A 22,518-nucleotide genomic window follows, 5' to 3' on the forward strand; every position below is an offset into this window, starting at 1 on the left:
CTGTTGGTTTACCCCCAGTTCAATTCACCCCTCTGCTCTAAGTGCAAACCTCAGCTCCTTCCTTGTACCTCCAACCCAGAGCTATCCAGACCAGCACCCTCAATACCCCTCCACAGCAAGTTCTGATGTCTCTCCAAATCCCTAACCCCATAACAGCAGGAAACTACGTCTCTCCATTTTAAGAGTGAGGACATAAAATCAGGGAAGGCTTCATGGAGGAGGCTGCTTATGAGATGTGCCTTGAAGGATAGATGTGATTGTCACAGAGAAGGACAGAGAGGGGAAACATCGCAGTAGCAATAAGGAAGGGAAAATGTAACTGAGATAGGTAGGATAAGCATTGGGCACTGTGTTAGGAGCTGTAGACACTGATACAGCATTTCACGTATTCCTCACTGCAATTCTGTGAGGTAGGTACTAATGATAGACCCATTTTACAGACAAGTTCATTGAATCAGAGAGTTTAAGTTAACTGCCCAAAGTCACATAGCTATTAAAGGGCAAAGTAGAGACCTAAACCCAGGTAGTCTAGCCTATACTCTTGACCACCCTACTTCACTGCCTCTCAACTATTATGTTCCCTGTTTTACAGCTAGAAAACTGAAACTGAGAGGTCAAGTAACTTGCCTAATGTTTCACAACTTGGACTTGGCAAAGCTAGGATGCACTGCTCTTAGCAGATCACCTTTTCTTTACCATATAACCACTTACACCCCTTCTAACTTAGCTTCTCAAGTGAACCATATCAGTCACAATTTCTTACAGAGCCAGCCCTGGCTTACCATTACAACAAATGCCTATAGTTGGTCCAAATAAAAATTTTCCCTCTAGTGTGTAAGCACTGTAAAACAGCAAGACTCTCCTGAAATCAAGAGAAATCACCCTCTGAAATACATCTCTGTTTTCAAAATAGCATTCTCTTTAAGTCACCTGTTTGTCAGGCTCCCACTTATAAAAACCACAGGTAAAAAATTCTTTAGTTGGAGACAAAGTCCTTTCTATCTCTAGCAGGTTATGAGTTAATCATTCTCAGTATGCTGTACATAGTTCTGTTCTCAAACTTCTCCTGATGGGTTATAGTTGTCTCTTAACTTGGCAATCTTTCCTACTCTAATGGTGGGATCCTCCAGGCTAGGCACCAGGTTCTGGTGACCTCTGCCTCCCCAGTGTCTGGACCCAGGATCGGTACAGAGCAGGCCTTCAACAAATGTTCACTGAAAGAAGGAATGAATGAAATGTGGTTAAAAGAAGCAGCCTTTCCATCCACTGGGTACTTCTGAGTCCAGTGGTATGCAGGTAAACCGACTTTCAAGGTGAGGTGGCAGGGGAGTCCTAATTTGTAGTGTTGGCTAATTTCTGTGATGTATTGGATTACCCCAAAAAATTCATTCGGGCTTGTGCAAACCATCTTACAAAAACTCACACTAACTTTTTGGCCAGACCAATAAATATTTCCACCATGGCTGACTTCAAGCTACCAATAGTTTATTGTATCAGCGTGACCACAAAAGTCCATGAGCTATCAGATGAGGAAGATAATGGAAATTCAAATAGCGAAAGTGAAAGACCAAACCACACATTTGTGAATTAGGAGAATTCTGTGTTTTACAGCCTAGAAACTAAGCTTCTATCATTTGTCATCCATTTGCAAATTGAGATAAACTTAAACGACACGGCTCCCAGAAGAGAGAGAAACTTGCCAAGTAAGGAACTATCCTGAAAACCAAAAGCCCAGGAAGCACACTGGGTTTCTGAGATATATTTTCCTTTATTTGAAAATGAAGACATGTTTACTTGCTTCCTTCAGCAATCAGAAACTTTCCCAGAGTAGGGTGTCAAATGTTGGAAGCATTGCACGGACAGAAAATGCACTCACAGAGGCAAAATCAGGGAGTTCGAAGGAGAACATCTCATTTTCCACACCCCATGTTTCTTCCTCTCCCCTCCCAGCTTAAAGAAACATCCTGGGATGAACCTGGGTGTCTAAAACTCTACCCAACTGTCCATGGTTTGATTTTGCACAGTGTAATGGAGCTAATAAGTAAACGGTAGGATTTGAATCCAGAGCCACCTGACTTCAAGGTTCACAGCTCTTTCTAGAACAGCATCTTTAACAAATACTTCTTGTAAGCTTTCAGGGTGATTCATATCACATCTATGAAGAGTTTTAGACTCTTACAAGTTTCAACTCTATCATTTCAGGTGAGATACTAGAATTCTTAATCCTGATAAATACCTACAGATGGGAAAGTGTGGGTCCTGGGCCAGTGAAGGAAGTCTTGCAATATCCCACCCATATCCAAGTGGTTGTGGCTGGAAAAAAACACATGTTGGAGTGACTACTCAGCCTTATGCCAGATGAGGCCTTTCCTTTTTCTTTAATCCAAGTAATGAATCCAGCGGCACTGCCAAGCCTTCTACTCACCACCTGTACAGTCCTTCAAGTAGGTCTCGAGATTCAAGATTATAGGGCTTTTGGGTCCAATTTTACAACATCTACAAAGAAAAGAAAAAAGATACAACTTGATATTTAGCATGAAGTTGTAAATATTAAAACAAAAGTTGTTGTAAGTGTGAACATAAAATAGTTGACAGTAAACTTCATAAAAGTGCATAAAGGACACTGCTATTTAAAATATATTGTTTAAAATAAGTTAACAGTGATTTAGGGAGATAGCTGATACAAAATGCAGAGACTACAAAAGTCAGACATATGGCTATGTTGAAGAGAAACTAACATTCTTTCTTGCTATTTTACTCTGGGTTGAATACTAGTTTAAATCACCCATACCTCACCTCTTGGGGAAAAAACCTAGAGTATTGCAAATAGAAATAGGTGCTGTGAAAGGTCACAGCATTTGGAAATTCATCCTTTTACTGGAAGTTAGGCTGATGGAAAAGTCCAGATGTTTTAAGTATTTATTATTTGCCCTATGACCAAGAACTCTAGCTGATCAAAGCTGCTAGGCTTCCTAGGTGGGGCAGTACAAGTAAATTGCCTTAGGAAAGCCTTTGTAAGTTTCCACATTTGTCATTTGTACGCAGTCTTGGGCATTATCTGCTACCTCCCAAACTGCCCATCGTCTTGCTCCCTAACAAGACTCATGACCCTTTGACAGTAGATGAGGATACTCTTTAGATTTGAACCATAAGGCAAATAAAACTTGTTTTGTCTGGACAGGAAGACATGGTCTGTATTCTCTTCCCTAAAGACACAGCTGCATTAAGGCAATATTCGCCACTACTGACGGTACACCAGAGGATTTGCAGTGACATCTGGATGAATAGATTCTGTTTTCACACAGTTGTATTTATTTTCTTGTATGTAGTTTCATGGATGTTATTGCTTTGGACACTGCTAAATTTAAGTAAACAAGCAGCTATAGAGATAAATATCAAGAAAATGATAGTATTGTGGTATGTGGATAGATACAAATTGTTAAGGAAATTTCTGAGGATATGAAATTTGAGAAATAATGTTTTAGGGTTAATACAATGAGGCATTTTCACCAAGATCAACATGTGCTGAAATGGTCTCTTAGTCCTCCAGGCAAGAATGATCTGTTGCTCCTGTAACTTAGTTGTGGCCATTTATTGCCTCTTATCTGTAGGTTCTCTTTGCCTCTCCTGCTATTTAAATCTTCTACATATTCTATTCAGTCACAGTGAATGTAATCTTGAAATCTGGGAAGTGAAATTTCCCAAAGACATGTTCTTGGGTGAAATCTTTGTCCTCTAATCCTCGCATCCTAGCATTTTATTAGATGCCCTATTCAATTGCCTTCTCTCTGCATGAGCTTTCCCTGTAGACAGTATACACGCTGATGAGATTTCTCGGTTATCCTCCCATTTTCCTTCTTTATGAAAAGCTTCAGCCTTTCTTTTTCCATCTGCACCCTCCCCATCGCCATTGGACTGACTCTGGTATGGGTGACTGACTCTTTTCTGCTTCACTAATCCAGCACATTTATTCAAGTCAGATGCCTGCAATATGAATTCCTGACATTCAGTGTGTGCAGATTGAGATTATTAGAAAAATAATTCTAAAGAAATTGACTTCTGATATATGTTTACTAAGACTAAAGCAATTTAGTAGCTTGGGGTTTTCATTCAAGAAAATGAACGGCTTTTATCATATCTGATGGAAGGTTTCTTCTGGGAAGTCTGGCATATTCTGAGGCTGATTTCTGCTACATATATCAGAAGTTAATTCCTTTAGAATTATTTTTCTAATCTCAATCTGCTGAAATTAGATAGGTTGCCACAGGATAGCAGTATCTTCTTGTAACTGAGGAAGCAGAAAAGGGAGGGCAACTGAAAAAAAATGTCTTCTCTTTGAACACACACACACACACACACACACACACACGTGGTTTAATAGTTTTTTCTTAAACAGAAAATATCTATGTAATGGCTAAATCTGTTAATGGTAAACTAACACCAGAAACCTGCTTCATCTCTCTCCCCAGCCCTCCAAACATTCTCAGGATACCTAAATCAAAGAGAAACAGATTAAGGTGAACAGCAAGGCATGTTCTGTACTCAAAGTAAGATCAATCTTTATACATAGATCGCCTGATGTAGAAAACCCAAACATGAAGATACTTAGGTCTGCAAATAACCTAATCTGCATACCAGATGGATCTAAGGGGAAAAAACATAGACATTTTTCCACACATACATTTTTTTTTTTAATGTGAGCGTAGAAAAACAGATGCTTTTGCTCCCAAAGGGTCTGTGGGCCTCTCTCAAGTAGTCTTATGGAGCAATTTAACTTCAAATTTCTAAAATTATGCAGATTAAGCATTAAATTGGAAAAGAAAGGGCCTCTAGAAAACCAACTCAACATTTTCTGAATTATTTTTAGCTGCTCAATAATACCCAGCCCCCAATTTCACAGAGAAGTGGATGGGGGTGTCAACAAGGGGACATCTCCCCGCAGTGGGTCGACTATGATTCACTGACTTCTGTAACAAATAATTCAATGCTCAGCTACATGCATGGTTCAGTGAGTTCGTATGTAAGAGCTTTTTCTTCTGTGAATAAAACTATTGTCTAAGTCTCACTGAATGAGGATTGTGGCCCTTTTTCCTTTCAGGTCTTATCTGTGGGCATAAAAATAAATCTCCTTAAAACAATGAATTTGGTCTACATTTCACACTTGTTCCCTTCCTGCATTGATCATATCTGCCATCACATCAAGCCATCCATCTTCTTCAACAAATCTTAGAAAGGCACAGCGAATACACAACATGGATTTGGGAACTGGGTATTTCCTCCTGAAATTTCACAGTAGACTGTAAAATGGCTTTTATACTTGAAGTTCTGAAACTAATTCAGGAAGAGCGATTATAATTGCTATAAAAGCAAAGTTGAATATTCTCTTGGTTACCAGAGTCATTAAAGAACTGAGGGTACAATTTATGCCTTGTTCGTTTGTAACAGATGGAAAGAAAAAAGATTTAAGACTAACTGAACAAGAACCGCTGTCATTAACTAGTTCATTTGTGCACAGTATTACGCACACGCCTTCTATCCCACCCTTCTTCCCACAAGCCCTGCACCAAAAATTCAAGAAAAGGGAAGACCAAGAGCGAAACATGACACTTTTGGCAGTGAGGCCTCACTTAGCTCACATCCATAGGATCGTTGCTGTCCTACGTAAGTAAGATTTTGAGATAATTGAAATGTATTATCTTAGGTATTGGGAATTTGAGCATTTCTGATGGAAACCTTCCCTAAAATGTATTCTAATTTCCCCAGGTTTTTCAGCAGAAATTACTGAACACAACAAGCCATACCCTGATGACTCAGGCACTCAGGATGAACATCCATGATTATACTGTAGTACAATGTTGTCTATTTTTTTTTTTTCCCGGACTCCTCCTTCCTCTTTAAGTCAGTCCACCACTTCCTCTGCTGCCAATGTACCTCATTCTAACATCACTCCCCTCTCTCCATAGACACCTCCTTCAATTTGTAGCTTTTCATTTACTGTGAACTGGAAAACCAAGATTGGTAGGAACTGTAAGTTAACTAAGAGTGAAGAAGGCACTGAAAGTAAAGATGAAGAAATAATTACAGCCTTTAAGTCTCTGTGACACCTAAAGGTTCCTATCTTTAGATAACTTTCTCATCTCTTCCAGTTTAAGCTTAATTTCAAAAGGGCAGTACTGTGAGAGAGCTATGTTCAAATAAGTGAGTTTGTTTGACACAGACCATCTGGGCATGGGTATGGGTTAAAGTGGGTATTCTAATAGCTTCAAGTTTTTCTGAAACAGAAACAATATCTAAGTAAAGGACCCCTCTCCACAGTTATTTAACCCCACATCATTACATGATGCACATCCCAAACCCTTTTACAGACGTTATTCAGTTCGATCCTGACAACACTGCTGAGATAGGAAAGGCCAGGCTCATGGTCCAAGATTACAGATAAGGTGATGGAGGCTGGAGAAAGTTAAGTGATTTGCCTATAATCAAGCTGAGTACGTGACAAGGTTGGGCACCTGGGTTCTTTTTGAGGTGGCTCATCTAACAATACTTATGTTTTCTATGGCTCCCTCTTGTCTTCCTGATTCTCCAAAGGAGACTAAAGCCTGTGTCTGGCGAGACAGACTTACTCTGTTTCCTTTGGGCTCGCTCCTTTATTTCTCTCCAAGCTCTCCCAGATGTCTCAGGAATCTGACTCATTTTTCTAACAGAACTCAAACCCCCCTGATTTTATTGTGTTGAGGGTTGTCAGGGAATTAAAAATTCAACAAATGTATGGTCCCAACTTGCCATCAAAAGTTAACAGATGTCACCAAGAAGGATGTTTTTTGCCAGCGGACACTGAAGAATACATCCCAGCAGATACCTAACAGCTCATTTTATGTCATGGCGGTGTGAGAAATCACCTCCTCAAGACAATCATTAACCTTTCATTCCCTCCATAAATAATCAGTTAGATATGTGGTTTATATTTTAAATTAATTGAAATCAGCTCTCTCCCTCTCTGGACTTGAAATGACTGAAAATAAGCATGCTATTTACATATGTGTTTCCATTCCTCTATCCCTCCCAGCAGACTATGGATGTCTCTTTGTCCTCTTCTCCAAGAACCTAAAGTCATTATTGACATTTGACATTTAGCACATATTAAGAAACCATGTAATGTACTGCCAAGAGTGGGTTCTGGAGGTACACAGACCTATGTTCTAAGTCCAGCTTTAGTATTTCTTAGCTATATGGCCTTGGGTAAATTACAAAAATTCTCTTTGGTTGAGATTCCTCATCTCAAAATGAAACCAATGGTACTTAAGCTGTTAAATTGTTCCAGGGAATACAGCACCTAGCATAGTGCTTGACATATACTAGGCACTCAGTTAAGGGTAGCTGGTTTTAATATTATCATTATGGCCCTTTATACGTAGTTCTGGTTTGAGATGTACACGATATTGTTGTTTTCTCCAGTTGTTCTTAGACCCTTGACAGCTGTGTCCATAGAGGAATGTATGATGAAGTTTAATGGCCCCTTATCTGCACAGGTTCCAAATACGATATTCATACTTTTGTGTTATTTTTCTAGAAGAGGGCTCATAAAGTGAAATTAGCTTCAAGCTTCTGTAAAACCTGGTTCTGCCTCTGGTAGTGTCTCTATTTTATCCCCCGCCCTGTTCTCACTCCCATATACTACTCTACACATAGCCAGTCCTCAATAAAATGACATTTTATAAAATCCTTAATTAACCAGAATTTTTCCTGTACTTAACTGTAAGGAAATAAGCTTATGTCAGGTATTTCATCAAAAACTTCCAACTGCCAACTGATACATTTAGTTGGAAAGTATTCAGTCCACTTATATGTTTTCAGATAATAAAAATGCACTGTGTGAACTGTAAACCTTGGTGTTAATACAGTGTTTCTCATGAAAATTAGGCTAACAGTGATGACCTTAAGGCATGGCTTCTCAGCATCAGCACTGCTGACACTTCAGGCTGGATAATTCTTTGTTGTGGGGGCTGCCCTGCGCACTGTCACCCCTCCCAGATAGGACAACCAAAATGTCTCCAGGCATCACCAGATGTCCCCTGGGGAAAAATCCCCTCCCCCACAGCCTAGGGTGTCACAGTCAGCGCCAAAAGAGGTGCAGATGTTCAGTCTTTCATATTAAGGTAGGAAAAGGCAGGCATGCATTTTAGGAAAGTGTTTTTTTCTCCTCAAATCACTTCTGCTAGAAAAGTTTTCAATAAGCCAAAGCAACCTCGATTAACCTGAAAATCCCATTAACCCCATTCCTTGTGTGTTCTATTCCCTAAGCATTCCAGATAAAGAAAGAAAAATGTACCATACATTCTATTTTCTAATTTGTATGCAAAGTTCAGCCCATTTTCTGGCTCAGCAGCTAAGTACAGAAATCCAGTTCATGGGTGAGGGCTCATCAGCTTCATCACTTTTGCCATCTATTTTAAGTGACACTGATGCTACTGACCTGGAAGTTTAGAGAGCTTCTTTCGCCCCTGTTGTTGACATTTTTAACTTTCATATTAGCAGTTCGTCCTGTTATCCTCTGCCTGAAAGTAAAATGCAACAAAAAGCAATCTGGCCCAATTCACTATGATTTACTGTGTATAAAAGACCTAATACTTTGTCGATTATTTAAAAGTAATTTGCTGTAGCCATCCTAATGATTGTGCAATTGAAAAATGTCCTTGAGTAAGCGATATTTATAATCTTTTATTTCTGCAGGTTGTGATCCTGGGGAAACATTCCAGAGGTTACCACTACATGCTCGCTAACCTGGTAAGAACAGCAGAGTTCAAGTTTTCTGGGGCATTATATCCTGTTTAGTTTGTGTCCCCTGTAATTATCCCAAAAAGAAATATGAGAGAAGCCTAATGTGTTTTTTAGACACTTGGAGAAATGAGTCCATAAATACAAAAACCTGAATGCAATAGCCTGTTCTCAACTATGCTGTCTCTGTTTTAGCTGTGAAGCTTATATTCTCTCATTTAAAAAAAGAATAATTTGATATGATTCTTCACTGATTATTCTTAGATTTAACTTGGATTTGAAATGTCAATCATTTTAATCAGGTTTGAAATGTAAAACAAGGAACAGAGGATACAAGAAACAGACTCTTTCCCCCAATTAATCCAAGCATATGTGTACATTTGTACTGGATTTGTCTTTGTAGAAACAGTCTACTACCAAATCTTTCCAAACCAGATGTGAAAAAGTATGCTTGAACAAGGAACATTCAGTAATCTTGTCAAAGGGTATAGCCACCTTTCTAAGTATAGTAAAATCCAACTTGAATTTTTACCTCCAAAGTCCCCATGCCTTTAAACTTTGTGACATTCTAGAAATTAGTATTTCATTAAGGTTGGTTTATAGCTCTTCTTTCTCTGAAAGGACAATTGGTTTAGGAATTATAAAATGGGATCTAAATCGGTAATATCTGTTTGGCAGTGCTTCTGAATAATACTATCTTCCTGAAATGAAAGGGGAATGCTAAATTATCACTGATACTAAGAATCTATTAAATTATTACATAATATGAGTTCTAGCCCCAAATTTATTTCATTAGCACAAGAGAATCATTTATAGAGCTCTTAAACCAAAAGAATAGAAACAAAGGTGAGAAATTATTGTAATTATATTCTTAGATTTCTTAAATCAAAGAAAAATATCTTATTTTGTTTTAATAATGATTTTTTAATGGGTAAGAAAATATTACTTAAACCTTCTTCTTAAGAAGTGTGTGCACTCAAACACTTTGTAAGATGAAAATTAGAGCTACTGCTCTGAAATGTTGTATGCCTCTTCTCCAATAAATTGCTCAAAGTGGAGCACTTCAGTCCATTGTAGGGACAAATGGATTGATTCTTTTGGGAGGAGAAATCTTGATTCTTAATTTACATCTGAGTACATCCAATTTGTTTTTAGGTAACTGATAAGTAAAGGATGCTTGTTGACTCACTGGGGGTTAGACCAGGGCTTGGCAGGAAACATGGAAGTTACAGGAAGGTACCTGAGGCGCTTACTGACAGATTTTTACCATTGCTTTTACCCATAAGTATTTTGCTTTCTCTCCTACCCTCCTTCCTCTCTTTCTTTCTTCTTCCCTCTCCCTTTCTCCTCTCCTCTGCCTAGGGTTCACTCATCACTGATGGTACATGGGATGACTTTAGATATTGCACACACAAACTTTTTTTATTATAATGGTAAACATGTTTATTTACTATGCATTAGAAAACCATAAAACTAGCACATCAAAATCCAAATTCTATGGATGGTGTTACTTCATACAGGGTTAGAGATTTAACAACAAAGGAAATAAATATTTATCTGTCAAATGCATCAAGTAAACAATAGCATGTTGGTATAAACAGATACAGCAAAATCTGTTTAGGGTGTATGCAGTTGTGGTGCTACATGGATGACTGAAGTTTGGGGAAGAGCATTGAACTAGGGGTCAGAAAGTTTGGATTGTCATACTGACTTGGCTACTAGCTAGCTATGGGATGTTGAGTAGGTCACTTCACCTTTGACGACCTCAGTTTCCTTGCTATAAAACTCAGATGGGAGTGGGGAGTTCATTGATGTATTGGTTGGGTCCTTTTGAAACAGATACCAACATATAAGTGGAGGTTCAGTTCAGTTCAGTCGCTCAGTCGTGTCCGACTCTTTGCGACCCCGTGAATCGCAGCACGCCAGGCCTCCCTGTCCATCACCAACTCCCGGAGTTCACTCAGACTCACGTCCATCGAGTCCGTGATGCCATCTAGCCATCTCATCCTCAGTCGTCCCCTTCTCCTCCTGCCCCCAATCCCTCCCAGCATCAGAGTCTTTTCCAATGAGTCAGCTCTTTGCATGAGGTGGCCAAAGTACTGGAGCTTCAGCTTTAGCTTCATTCCTTCCAAAGAAATCCCAGGGTTGATCTCCTTCAGAATGGACTGGTTGGATCCCCTTGCAGTCCAAGGGACTCTCAAGAGTCTTCTCCAACACCACAGTTCAAAAGCATCAATTCTTCGGTGCTCAGCCTTCTTCACAGTCCAACTCTCACATCCATACATGACCACAGGAAAAACCATAGCTTTGACTAGACGGACCTTAGTCGGCAAAGTAATGTCTCTGCTTTTGAATATACTATCTAGATTGGTCATAACTTTTCTTCCAAGGAGTAAGCGTCTTTTAATTTCATGGCCGCAGTCACCATCTGCAGTGATTTTGGAGCCCCCTCCAAATAAAGTCTGACACTGTTTCCACTGTTTCCCCATCTATTTCCCATGAAGTGATGGGACCAGATGCCATGATCTTCATTTTCTGAATGTTGAGCTTTAAGCCAACTTTTTCACTCTCCTCTTTCACTTTCATCAAGAGGCTTTTTAGCTCCTCTTCACTTTCTGCCATAAAGGTGGTATCATCTGCATATCTGAGGTTATTGATATTTCTCCCAGCAATCTTGATTCCAGCTTGTGTTTCTTCCAGTCCAGCATTTCTCATGATGTACTCTGCATAGAAGTTAAATAAGCAGGGTGACAATATACAGCCTTGACGTACTCCTTTTCCTATTTGGAACCAGTCTGTTGTTCCATGTCCAGTTCTAACTGTTGCTTCCTGACCTGCATACAGATTTCTCAAGAGGCAGGTTAGGTGGTTTGGAATAAGTGGAGGTACAAGACAATATATTGGGAATAATACCTGTGAAAAATTAAAGAGCCAAGAACACAACACCTGTCTGATACCATCGAAGGAAGGAAGTTTCATAAAAAGATCTTCAGACCATGGGATAGCACAACAGGGAGCTCCCCCATTCTGCCCCTAAATGGCAAGCCATTGTACCCCAACCTTGCTCAGCCATTGGCTGGCAGCTGTCTGGGAAGCACATACCTCTCGCTTGAGAACTGAGGCAAACCCTGAAGGCAGCTGAAGCTGGAGACTGTTGGCCAGCTCAAGTCCTGGAGGCAGTTTCTGTGTTAAAAGATCTGAGCCTGAATGAAGGACATCAATGACTGTCTCAGTTGGCCGAAGGTGACTAGATGATCTCTGAAGACCTTGCCCATCCTGGATTTCTAACTGGGCCTCCCTAATCCTACTGACAATCCTTCAGCACTTTGGTTTCCATTTGGAGAACCAGACCTGAAGGAAGGGGAAGAGTATGGAGTGACGGAACAGCAAGAGAGAATCATTAGGACAAGGCTGGGGCGAAAATGGTCAGCTGGATGCCTACCACAGACCTCAAACTTGTGCAACCATGGAATGATGCCTACTACAGGAAGAAGCAAAGTCCATTTCCTCAGAAAGAACGGAATATATAGTGTCATGTCAGTCTGGATGAGGAAAACGTGAATTTGTTTGCCATACTTTCAGCGGCCACTCCTTCTCTTCCGCTAGTGGCCTTTCCATTTACACCGAGCCACGTGTTTCCATAAGCTCCTGTTCTCTATATCAAATTTCATATGGTCGATACAGATAGAAATTGTTACTCATCTCGGATAAAATATGAGATGCATTATCTCTTCTGTGGTTACCAGATTTTTTAAGCAGATAAAAATACCCCAAAGACACATATGCATATAAACACACAGCAAACCATAACAATTTAGACACCATTTAGATAATCAAAACCAGGTAAGTGGAGCTAAGAAAGTGTTTCCTTTCAAGATGAGCCAGCTGAACAAAAGTTGAGGACACACAAAAGGGAACAAGTTCTTGTCTGAATCTTGGAGCAACAACTATACAGAACCACTGCCTTCTTCTACAAATGCAAAGACAAAAACACTCACACTGCCTACCTAAGCTTTCCGGAACCACCTGCCCCAGAGCTCCAAACATCCCCTTTGCTACCGGGTCCTGTCTATCTGGCAAAGACTTCCATGTGCTTTTACATGGACCTTTCCTGGTAGCAATCCTAAAATGAGAAGACTTGGATATTCTGTGATTGCTTCAAGTCAAGGTCATGGTCACAGGTCAAGGTGTACATTTCAGAATGAACAACAGGATGCAAAAACTAACTTGTTGAAATGTGATCTTGTCAGGGCAGAAGTGGACATGCCAATAGCAAACGAGTAAGTCTCTAACAAATTCTGTATCAGTTGGTGGTGTCATTTCTTTTTTAAAAAATTTTAATGGAGTATGGTTGCTTTACAATGTTGTGTTAGTTTCTGCTATACAGCAAAGTGAATCAATTATACATAAACATGTATCTCCTCTTTTTTTAATTTCCTTCCAATTTAGGTCACCACAGAGCATAGAGTTCCCTGTGGTATACAGTAGGTTCTCCTTAGTTGTCTATTTTATACATGAACGTGAAAGTGTTAGTCACACAGTCACGTCTGACTCATTGCAACACCATGGACTGTTACCTGCCAGGCTCCTCTGTCCATGGAATTCTCCAGGCAAGAATACTGGGGTGGGTAGCCCCTCCCTTCTCCAGGGGATCTTCCTGACCTAAGGATTGAACCTGGGTTTCCCGCATTACAGGCAGATTCTTTACCATCTGAGCCACCAGGGGAGCCCCTAATTTATACATGAAAGTAAAAGTGAAAGTGTTAGTCACTCAGTCGTGCCTGATGCTTTGCGATTCCATGGACTGCAGCCTGCCAGGCTCCTCTGTCCATGGGATTTTCCAGGCAAAGATACTGGAGTGGTTTGCCATTTCCTTCTCCAGGGGATCTTCCCGACCCAGGAGTCGAACCTGGGTCTCCTGCACTGCAGGCAGATTCTTTACCATCTGAGCCACCAGGGAAGCCCAATTTTATACATAGTAGTACATATATATATATATATGTCAATCTCAATCTTCCAATTCATCCTGCCCTCCCTTCCCCTCTTGGTGCTCACACGTTTGTTCTCTATATCTATGTCTCTATTTCTGCTTTGCAAATAAGTGCATCTGATTGTTATTTCCTCTTCCAGAACTCTTTTTATGGTGGAAATGTTTCTCTTTAGTACCAGGGCTAACCAGCATGTATACAATTTGTCAGTGAAGCAACGTCTCTTTCTTTCCTGGCAAGGTCCTGGATCAGGATCCTTTCCACTGCATTCCCAGGCATGTTGAGTATTGTGATTTGTTTCATATATATCAATAATAGTATGCAGAACCCTAGACTAACCTAGGCATAATGGGGGGGAAGCACTAGACCAGGAGCTCGGAGGAAGGTTTGAGTCCCAAGAACTGATCTGACTAGCCTGTGACAGTGAAACCTCTTTGAACCTGGTTCATCTATAAAATGAACAAATAGACCAGATCAAGGTTCTCCAAAGTATATTTGTACATGAGACGATTTTAGGTAATATATAGCAAACTTCTTAGACTGATTGGTTTTACATCTATATTAAGTGTGTATTAGAAAAAGATTCACTCTCCTGTCAATTGTGTGAGGCTAAATTAGGTATTTAGGTTAAAAAACTTAGTCAACATAAGGAAAATATATGAGGTAAATAATAGTTCAGATGATCCACTTATATGGGAAAAAAAAAACTGTAAAGGTGGTATGGTGGTTTAGTCGCTAAGTCATGTCTGTAGCCCACCAGGCTTCTTTGTCCATGGGATTTCACAAGCAAGATTACTGGGGTGAGTTGCCATTTCCTTCTCCAGAGGATCTTCCTGACCCAGGGATTGGACCCAGGGATTGAACCCACGTCTTCTGCATTGCAGGCGGATTCTTTACCAACTGAGCCACCAGGGAAGCCCCCAAAGGTGGTATATTAGAGACTAAAATTTGAAAAACATGCGAGGGTGACTTCCAGCTCCTCATTTCTTCCCTCCTAGAGGGTCTGTTTGGACAAGGGAAAGCCTGGAGTGAAAGTTTAGGTACAGCAGCTGGGTGGACCCTGAGGATGTAAGTGGGGGAGCACAACCAGTGCGTCATTAGCCTTGGAATATCAAGTCACCAGGCAGACTTCAAGTCAGTCCAAGTGGGCAAAAGCCAAGAGAGGTGTTGAGTGCCCTTAGTTACAGTCTAAACAGAGCTGCAGCTCTGAAGGATCCATCAAAGCTGTCTAACGGTTCACACACACACACACACACACACACACACACAAACTGGATCTGGGTTGAGATGGTCCAACAGTAGATATTCAGTACCCAGCCCCCAAAATAAAACAAAAATCTCCAAGCATCGGAGGTGCCCCTGTGAGACTGAGACATAGTAGGACTCATTGAGTCCTGCACCAGTTAACTCAACCATGGAAGATGTGACAGTTTCCTTGCCTAGGCTGAGACTGATCCCAGGGTTGGGGACAGTTGGGAGCCATACAGGAGCAAGTAATGCAGTTTTGGTTGCAAGTCGTAAGGGGCCATGGGAGCAGGAGATCAAGTTAGCCACTGTGCCAGGGGAGAAAGGGGAAAGGAAGCTGTCTGAGATGCCACCCTGCTGTGCTACAGGTTTTATGTAGACTTTCTCTTTAATCTCTCCAGTGAGAAGAGCCTTCTTACCTACTCACTTCCCCAAGCTTTTTAGAGATTGGGAAATGGCCTCCAAAAAGACACATGTTTTGTCCAGAGTCTCCCAGAGAATCCATTACCAAGCTAGGCTTCCAATCCACGTTGGTCAGACTCTTTACCAAGAGCACCTTGCTCTTCTCATTTTACCCATTCAAGCATCTCAGTGAGACAGAAGGACAGCCTCACGAAGGTCACAAAAAAACATTTGCAAAGACATACATGTATATGAATGATGTATAAACTATAAATTTATGAGGGTGAAGTAATCAGAAAGAAAAAGGCTGAAAAAAAAAAAACAAGGACAGCATCTCTATCAGTCCCCATGGCACATTCATTTCTTATTCATTCTCTCTCTCGCTCCCTCCCCTCCTCTCCCCCTTCTCTTTCCCTCTCTCTCTCACACACACAGTCCTCTCCCCTGCTTTCTCATCCCCCTCCTTTCTCTTGCTCTCTCTTCTCTCTTTCCTTCCCCATCTGCCCCATTCATATGATTAGTTTGCCAGGAAATAATGATGGGGATTACTAGACTGTATCTAGTTTTTCTAAAATTTTACTAAGACATAAGCATTATTCAAAAAATTGAACCCCAAAGAAGAATCCAGGAGTAACCTAAGCTTGAACAAGTGACCTCTGCAGCTCACCAGATCTTGGGATGTACCTGAAATAGAGAGGGCCCACTCTGTTTAAAGAGAACACAATTTTGAATGAGACTGGGTCATGCTGTTTTGCTTGCCAGTAACAACTGTTCCCTTCTGCTCCCTTCCCCTCCCAGGCCTTCTTGTTCTGTTCTCTACTCTTTCCCTTCTTTTGTTCTTCCATTTTTAATAGTCTAAATAAAAAATTCAAATGTTCACAGTCACGTGTTGTGATCTCTGACACCTCAGCAGATGGCATGTAAACACAGAGCTCACTCGGCTGGAGCCTGGCCTTGCAGGCAAGGGCTTGAGCTCCCTCTGGTCCCCAGTGCCAGGAGCCCGGTCACCTACCCTGAGTACACAAGTGCTCTGGTGGTGCAGGATTGATGTTCTTCTCCAAACAGAGACAGGACGCAAGAGTATCAAGGGAATGAGGAACCAGGACTGGGCGGGGGTCCAATGTCCTACTGTGCATTTAGAAAGGTACAGGCTGTTGTCAGCTTGAAGTAGCCAACTTTGCAACTCTCATTTCCCCTGTACAAAAACACCTCCATTATAGTCATCCCTTCCTCCCCCTGAAATTAACAAGGAAAGATCACTTCCTACTCAATGTTCTAGCAAGATACATTGAAAGAATTCTATTTTCTCCCCCAGGGCCTCACATCATATCCTCTAAAACAGTGTTTCTCAAACTATCTGTAAAGAAAGGCCAGATTTCCCCCAAAATACTCACACAATAAAAGCACAACAAAAATAAATGCCTAAAAAACATAAAATAAATGACATAAAATAATGCACAATTATTTAGTATTAGATTCAACAGCCATATTACCCTGGCAAATTGTTATAAAGGCTTACACTCAATTTCTTACCTTCTATCATCTCACACTGGTAACAAACATCAGACCAGCACCAGTCTACACATACTTGCAGAAGAAGAAAAAAAAAAAAACAAATGAACCTTTTGGACAACCCAATTTAAAAAGAGAAAGAGATCAGTGGCTATTTTTCCCACTAATTGCACTTATGTCAACTCATAATTATTTGTATACAAATAACTCTCACTGGACTAAAGTGTTGTGAGGATAGGGACCAATTTTGATATGGCTCACCATTGTACCAACAGATAGCACTTAGGTTTCAAAGTATGTTTGTTGATTGGATTAGAGAATAAAACAGGGAGTGAACAATACAAGCAACCTCTAATCAAGCGCTAATTTATGTGGTGTAATCTTTAACTCCATACATTGCACCCTCTCAGGAGGATGTGTCTGCTTCTAGAAAAAGACTTGTGTCTCTCATTAGCAATGTGATAACTTGAGTCACCACAAGTACTATTCATTTCCCTATCAAAGCATCACCCAGATGAACAATTCAGATGGCACTAAAGGTACAGCCAGCCTTCATCCAAACTGTGAGATAGATGCTTGTCCTTGGCAGCCTTCCACCCTTCATTCTACTGCTTTTATCTTTCCTATAGGCGAGCCACCTTTCTCATTTCTCACCCATAATCTACCATCAACTCAATGAAAGTCACCCAATTTATCTTGTCTCTGCTTTCCTCTCTGTACAAAATGTACCCTAACAATAACATTGCGTAAAGGAAATCTTCACGTAATATCTTAAAATGAAGTACTCTAAAAGTAAAGCCTTGAATATATTTATTTCCAAATCTTAATTATCTACACTACCAGAAGGAAAGTGAATTGCAGTATTACATGAATAAATCAAGGGAGACAGGATAATACCAGAGTCATTTGAATCTTTGGAAGACTGAGTTGTCTGGCTGTTCTCAAATCAGGGACACTCTGTGTTTGGATGTCAGTTGTAGAACTAATGTCTTTGTAAAAGATGACCTTGGAGAATTAATCAAACATACCAATAGCTTCTGCTGCTGCTGCTGCTAAGTCACTTCAGTCATGTCCGACTCTGTGTGACCCCATAGACGGCAGCCCACCAGGCTCTGCCATCCCAGGGATTCTCCAAGCAAGAACACTGGAGTGGGTTGCCATTTCCTTCTCCAATGCATGAAAGTGAAGAGTGAAAGGGAAGTCGCTCAGTTGTGTCTGACTCAGCGACCCCATGGACTGCAGCCCACCAGGTTCCTCCATCCATGGGATTCTCCAGGCAAGAGTACTGGAGTGGGGTGCCATTGCCTTCTCCATATCAATAGCTCACAGCTCTGAATTGGGCACAGAGGTCATGGTTGGTTTTATACTGTTGAATTCAGATGTGGGCAACAGTGCACTGGCTCATAAAGATGTGGTGTGACTGAGAAGCAATCCAACTGATGAAATATAGCAAAACTTACAAATCTAACTTCCGGAGATGATATTCATATTGCCAACAAATCTTGCCTTCGTTGCACAGAGGCAAATAGTCAAGTGTACAGATACTTAGAACATAGGAAGTTAGAAAGTCGAGTTTCAACTTGCCCTACCTGCGAGCAGGATTGCCTCCAACCATTCTTTACCTTCTCTCATCTCCTTTAATCTCTCCCTCTGCACATAATTTACTGGACCAACCAAAGGAAAGGAGACCACCATGGCAGTGAGCAAAAAACAAAAACAAGAAAATAAAATACAATTTCAACCAAACAGAATTGGTAAAATGCAAGGAGCACTAGAATTTGATATCTAGTCTAGACACAAAAAATCTTTGAGTATCTGATCATCACATCTAGTTATTAAAATCCCTATTAAATAATAAAATGGGCTCAACAGAAATTCCTCTTAGGAGAGCAGGGGATTTGGAATCTTGCAGTCACTTAGAAATAAGACTGTGGAGTTTATACATAAAGTTATTACATGGAAAGCACAGGAAGACATGCGACAATGAAGGAGGACAAGAGCCCATAAGCAGTTAGGATGTGCCAGAGCCTATGTAATAACTAGCAAAAGAGGGACACAATTGGCCTTACTAACTGATAGCGAATACAGAGGCAACTTTAAGATGTTTCTTCATCATTATTTACTAACTGAAATGGTGCTTGAAGAGTGAAACTCCAGTAGACACCCAGAGCTCTAAATGACGAAGTGAGGGCCTTTGTAGACAGAGGAAACAAAAATACAAAGGTTTAGAAGGGCATGGTTTGGCTAGACTGTGAAAGCATGAGGCCTGTTGAAGGAAGAGGTGTGGATAAGGCCAAGAGAACTGAAGATAACAGATAATGGAAATCTTTGAAGGTCAAGCCAGCATATTCAGATGTTACTATGTCTGTAGAAAGTAGGGAGTCATTGCAGTGATTTCAGGAAAGGAGTATTATGCTCTAATGGGTGTTTTAGGAAGATAAATTTATTATGCAAAGAATAAACTGGGAAAGTAAAGAACTGGAGCACCAGCTAGGAAGCCAAGACAATGATCTAGGCCAGTGGCTCTTAAGCTCACTCGGTGCTTCATTCATCTGTTGAGTTGTTTTTTTTTTTTTTTTTAAACCAGGTGGTTGGGCCCCATACCTAGTGACCCAATTGGCCTAAAGTGCCACTAATTGAAAGAAAGGATACAAGAAGAAGAAGAGATTTTAAGGGAACATAACAATTTTTCTTTGGGGCACATTCTTTTTAAGATGCACTTGGAATAAGGAAGTTAATTTAGTGGGTAGACAGAAAAAGGGGTTCTACAGTATAAGAAAGGTTCTAATTGGAAATTCATTGGTATCTCATTCAGCATGAATTTGACTTGAACATTCTAAAAGAAAACAAAATGAGTTATCCTTTTCCACAAAAATATTAAAGAAATCTATTGGAACACATTTTGTCTTTGGTAAAAATATATTATTTTAAGATATATAATTTTTAATAGCAGGTAAAGTTCAGTGAGGAAAACAGAATTCACAGTACAGAAATTGCATTTGAAGACAGAAGCCTGGCATGCTACAGTCCATAAGGTCGCAAAGAGTCAGACACAACTGAGTGACTGAACTGAACTGACATTTAAATGCATGCATTAAATAAGAAAATACAAGTTTTCTGCCCTTTTATAAGCAGTTGCTATTGGAAGACGTACTTGGGACAAGCACTTAAAGCCTGAAACAAATGTGAAAACAAACTAAGAAGGCTTAAAGAACTTTAAATGTCAATTTTGTTTTGAACCAAAGGTATGAGTTAAGAAGTAAAAACTTGTAAACTTACTTATCACATATTTAGACTGGTAATCAAATGTGCTTTTTCTAAAGACAAGGATTTTGTGAGAATAAAAAAACTCCATCTGTATTCTCATGTATTGCTCTCTGGTCGCTGCATTACTTCTGCTCACAGCGGGACTCAGGGGACAGGGTCAGAAATGCATGATAAACAGGAAGCTGGGCCCGTGGTGCTGGATGAAGCCTGAGTGGGGGTAGTTGGCATGTGTGGGGAGGCCTCATGAAACTGCTCAGACATGGCTGCCTGAGAAAACTGCCTTACCCATGGGTGTTTCTGTCAGGGAGAAGTGAGGATGGAACTTTCTGGAAAAGGTCACATGATAAAGATCAACGAATAAGTAGCAGCTCAGGAGTGGAGTCTTAGGTAGCTGGCTGTAAGAATAATTTGACAGCTAGTAGGATGCATACTTTATTGCTCCCTAACCCTTGCAATCCCGTCTTTTTCCTCTTTTACTTTTTGGGCTTGAGTGTTGAAAGCCTAACTCCTTCATTTGATTTTTACAGAAGCTTTAGGCAACTAGGGATTCCAATTTCCCAACAGAGCTGATTATAGGTGACCATCCCCAAATACTGGACATGGGGGATTAGGAGGCATAAAACATCTCCTTTTAGCCTGAAGCGCTTTCCTAAAATATCTGTCTCTACATATTACCCCTGCTCCTTCTTTTTTTTCGTTTTTACCTAATGGCTTTTAGGTGATAAAATCTGTGTGCAATTCGATGAAAGCTTCAGGGAGGCCAGACAGAGACTTCAATTCTTAAAAGAACAAACAAAATCGCAAAGTCCCTCTTGTAGATCACAAAGTGAGAGAAAAACTGGCCAGGAAATTAATCATTCAGCCAGAGGTGCCCATTCAATATCCATTTTCACTCTCCTTACTCCCGCAATGCAGGAAACACAGATTCAACCCCTGGGTCGGGAAGATCGCCTGGAGGAGGGCATGGCAACCCGCTCCAGTATTCTTGCCTGGAAAATCCCATGGACAGAGGAGCCTTGCTGTCTACAGTCCATTGGGTCACAAAGAGCTAGACATGGCTGAGCAACAAAGCAACTCTTAGAGATTGGTGCTGGATGGCTAAACCTGTTACAATCAGTTTTTAAATAAGGTTTATGGAGGTCAGGAAATCAAAATTCCCCAAAGTATAGAGTTTGGGTGAAAAAATCAACCGAAGATCACCAAAAGGTAATTAAAAAAAAAAAAAAAAAGACCAGGAAGCACTGACTTCGAATACCTCCCATCCTATCACTCCCTCCCCTTCATCGTTTTTTCCCCTGCTACTGGATCTATGGCAGTCAGACTAGTTTCCGGCCCCCCACCCCCACTTTGGCAGAATCTAATCTATGAGGAAATTTTTTAACTGAAGGATGTTGTGTTGATTTCTGCTGTATATCAACATAAATCAGCCATAAGTATACATATATTCGCTCCCTCTTGAGTCTCCCACCACCCACACCCCACCCCTCTAGGTCATCACAGAGCACCGGCTGAGCTCCCTGTGATATACAGCAACTTCCCACTGTCTATTTCACACATGGTAGTGTATATATGTCAAAGCTACTCTCTCAGCTTGTCTCACCCTCTCCTTACCCTCTGTTTCCACATGTCCATTCTCTACTTCTGCATCTTTATTCCTGCCCTGCAAATAGGAGAAGGCAATGGCACCCCACTCCAGTACTCTTGGCTGGAGAATTCCATAAACAGAGGAGCCTGGTAGGCTACAGTCCATGGGGTCGCTAAGAGTCGGACAGGACTGAGCGGCTTCACTTTCACTTGGGCTGCCATCTATGGGGTTGCACAGAATTGGACACGACTGAAGCGACTTAGCAGCAGCAGCAAATAGGTCCATCAGTGTGATCAGACCGTTTCTAACTTCCATCATCCTACCACTATGTCCCCTCTATCACCATCATTTTATTGCCCTTCTCAGACATTCTGGCTGTTGTTTGGCCTTTTGTCTGTATTCTTGCCTGTAGGTTGTTTTCAAGGATTCATAGCTTTAACTTTACCACTTTGACTGCTGCGGGTGTCTTGCAAAATGAAAATTATTACAAAAGGAGTTCCTGGAACCAGACACCTCCAGCCATGGATCTAGAACCTCAGTCCTAAAATAACTGTGATTCTCAGTTTATGCCTTTTACACCATTTTAACAGATATTCTCATGCTCACTATATGTTTTGTGGTTGCCTCTCCCCCATTCGTGTCATTGATGAGCCTATGGGGAAAATCAGGCCTCTGTTTACAATCCTCATAGACTGGACTCTTACAGCGATAGAATGTGCTAGAGAACAGACTTGTGGTTGCTGG

General features: G+C 40.8%; 1 protein-coding gene across 1 annotated transcript in view; it reads left to right on the plus strand.

Moving 5' to 3' along the window:
- Nucleotides 1-22,518, plus strand: part of GRIA3 (glutamate ionotropic receptor AMPA type subunit 3) — a 301,196-nt gene that overhangs the window by 245,720 nt on the left and 32,958 nt on the right. Inside the window, exon 5 of the mRNA XM_018044259.1 lies at nt 8,731-8,784. Within this exon, the coding sequence (XP_017899748.1) occupies nt 8,731-8,784 (54 nt within the window). The remainder of the gene's footprint in view (nt 1-8,730; nt 8,785-22,518) is intronic.

The sequence above is a fragment of the Capra hircus genome, assembly GCF_001704415.2.
Source record: "Capra hircus breed San Clemente chromosome X unlocalized genomic scaffold, ASM170441v1, whole genome shotgun sequence".
Taxonomy (NCBI): domain Eukaryota; kingdom Metazoa; phylum Chordata; class Mammalia; order Artiodactyla; family Bovidae; genus Capra; species Capra hircus.